The sequence below is a fragment of the Eurypyga helias genome, unplaced genomic scaffold (assembly GCF_000690775.1).
Source record: "Eurypyga helias isolate BGI_N326 unplaced genomic scaffold, ASM69077v1 scaffold17073, whole genome shotgun sequence".
NCBI classification, from domain to species: domain Eukaryota; kingdom Metazoa; phylum Chordata; class Aves; order Eurypygiformes; family Eurypygidae; genus Eurypyga; species Eurypyga helias.
This window is the reverse complement of record NW_010243279.1, coordinates 10,217-11,038: the sequence shown is the minus strand read 5'-3', so window position 1 is coordinate 11,038 and position 822 is coordinate 10,217. Positions and strand designations below refer to the sequence as shown.

At 63.3% G+C, this 822-nt stretch overlaps 1 protein-coding gene across 1 annotated transcript in view; it reads left to right on the top strand.

Annotated features, from left to right (window-relative positions):
- The window catches only part of NOS1AP (nitric oxide synthase 1 (neuronal) adaptor protein), a gene marked incomplete at its 5' end in the record, with an annotated part of 29,987 nt that overhangs the window by 23,851 nt on the left and 5,314 nt on the right, over nt 1–822 (top strand). The window contains 1 exon segment of the mRNA XM_010149358.1: nt 569–642. Coding sequence (XP_010147660.1) covers nt 569–642 — 74 coding nt within the window.

Genomic DNA, 822 nt, shown 5'->3' with positions numbered 1-822 from the left:
CCCTCACTGCTTCCCTAAGCACAGACCTTCCCTGCGTCCCAAGGCGCTCTCGGGGCTGGGATTGCGATTCCCCGCACGCGCGAAGCTGCGCTTGGGGTCTTGCGTCCGGCTCCCGGGGCTGCGGGCAGCCTGCGGACCCCCCCTCCCTTCTCAGCCCCATGGGCAGTGAGGGCAGGGGGCTCTGCGGTGCCCCCGGGAGCTGCTGTGCTCCTTGGTGCTGGTGGCCTTGCTGGGGGGGAGGCAGATGTTTTGCAAGAGGTTGGACAAACGCCTCCAGTGCCCGTTGGGATGCTCGCAGGTCCTGTCTGGGGGGATGTCACCTGCCCTGCCGCCCCGTGCTGGGTGCTGGATCCCCAACAGGAGCAGCCCGGGCTGTGCTGCGGTTTCCTGCTTGTCTCTGCAACCAGAGCTGTCACGGTGACCTAATCGTTGGGCTGTCCTGGACGGCCATTGTTTGGTTTTCCTCCACACAATATCCCAGTTGCGATACCCAGTTCCCTGGGGATTTCTGAGCATCCGTTTTAGGGTTTTTCTCCTCCCCCCTAATCTCTTGTTTACCTTTCCTTAGCTTTCTCATGCCTTCTGCTCTTGATGACCCCTTTGTCCCACATCAGGGGCTTTGGCTGCTCTTCCCCAGGTTTGGTGTGTGGGGGATGGGTGTGGTTTTGGCCCCAAGCCCCATCCGGAGCAGCGTCAGGAAGCGCAGCCATGTCGCTCTGTCCCTGCTCCCCCTCCCCGAGCTAGAGAGTGGGTGGCATGGGGGCGGTGGGGACCGACCGGTGGGCACTGCTTGCCGGAGCACGGGTGCACCACAGCAAGCTG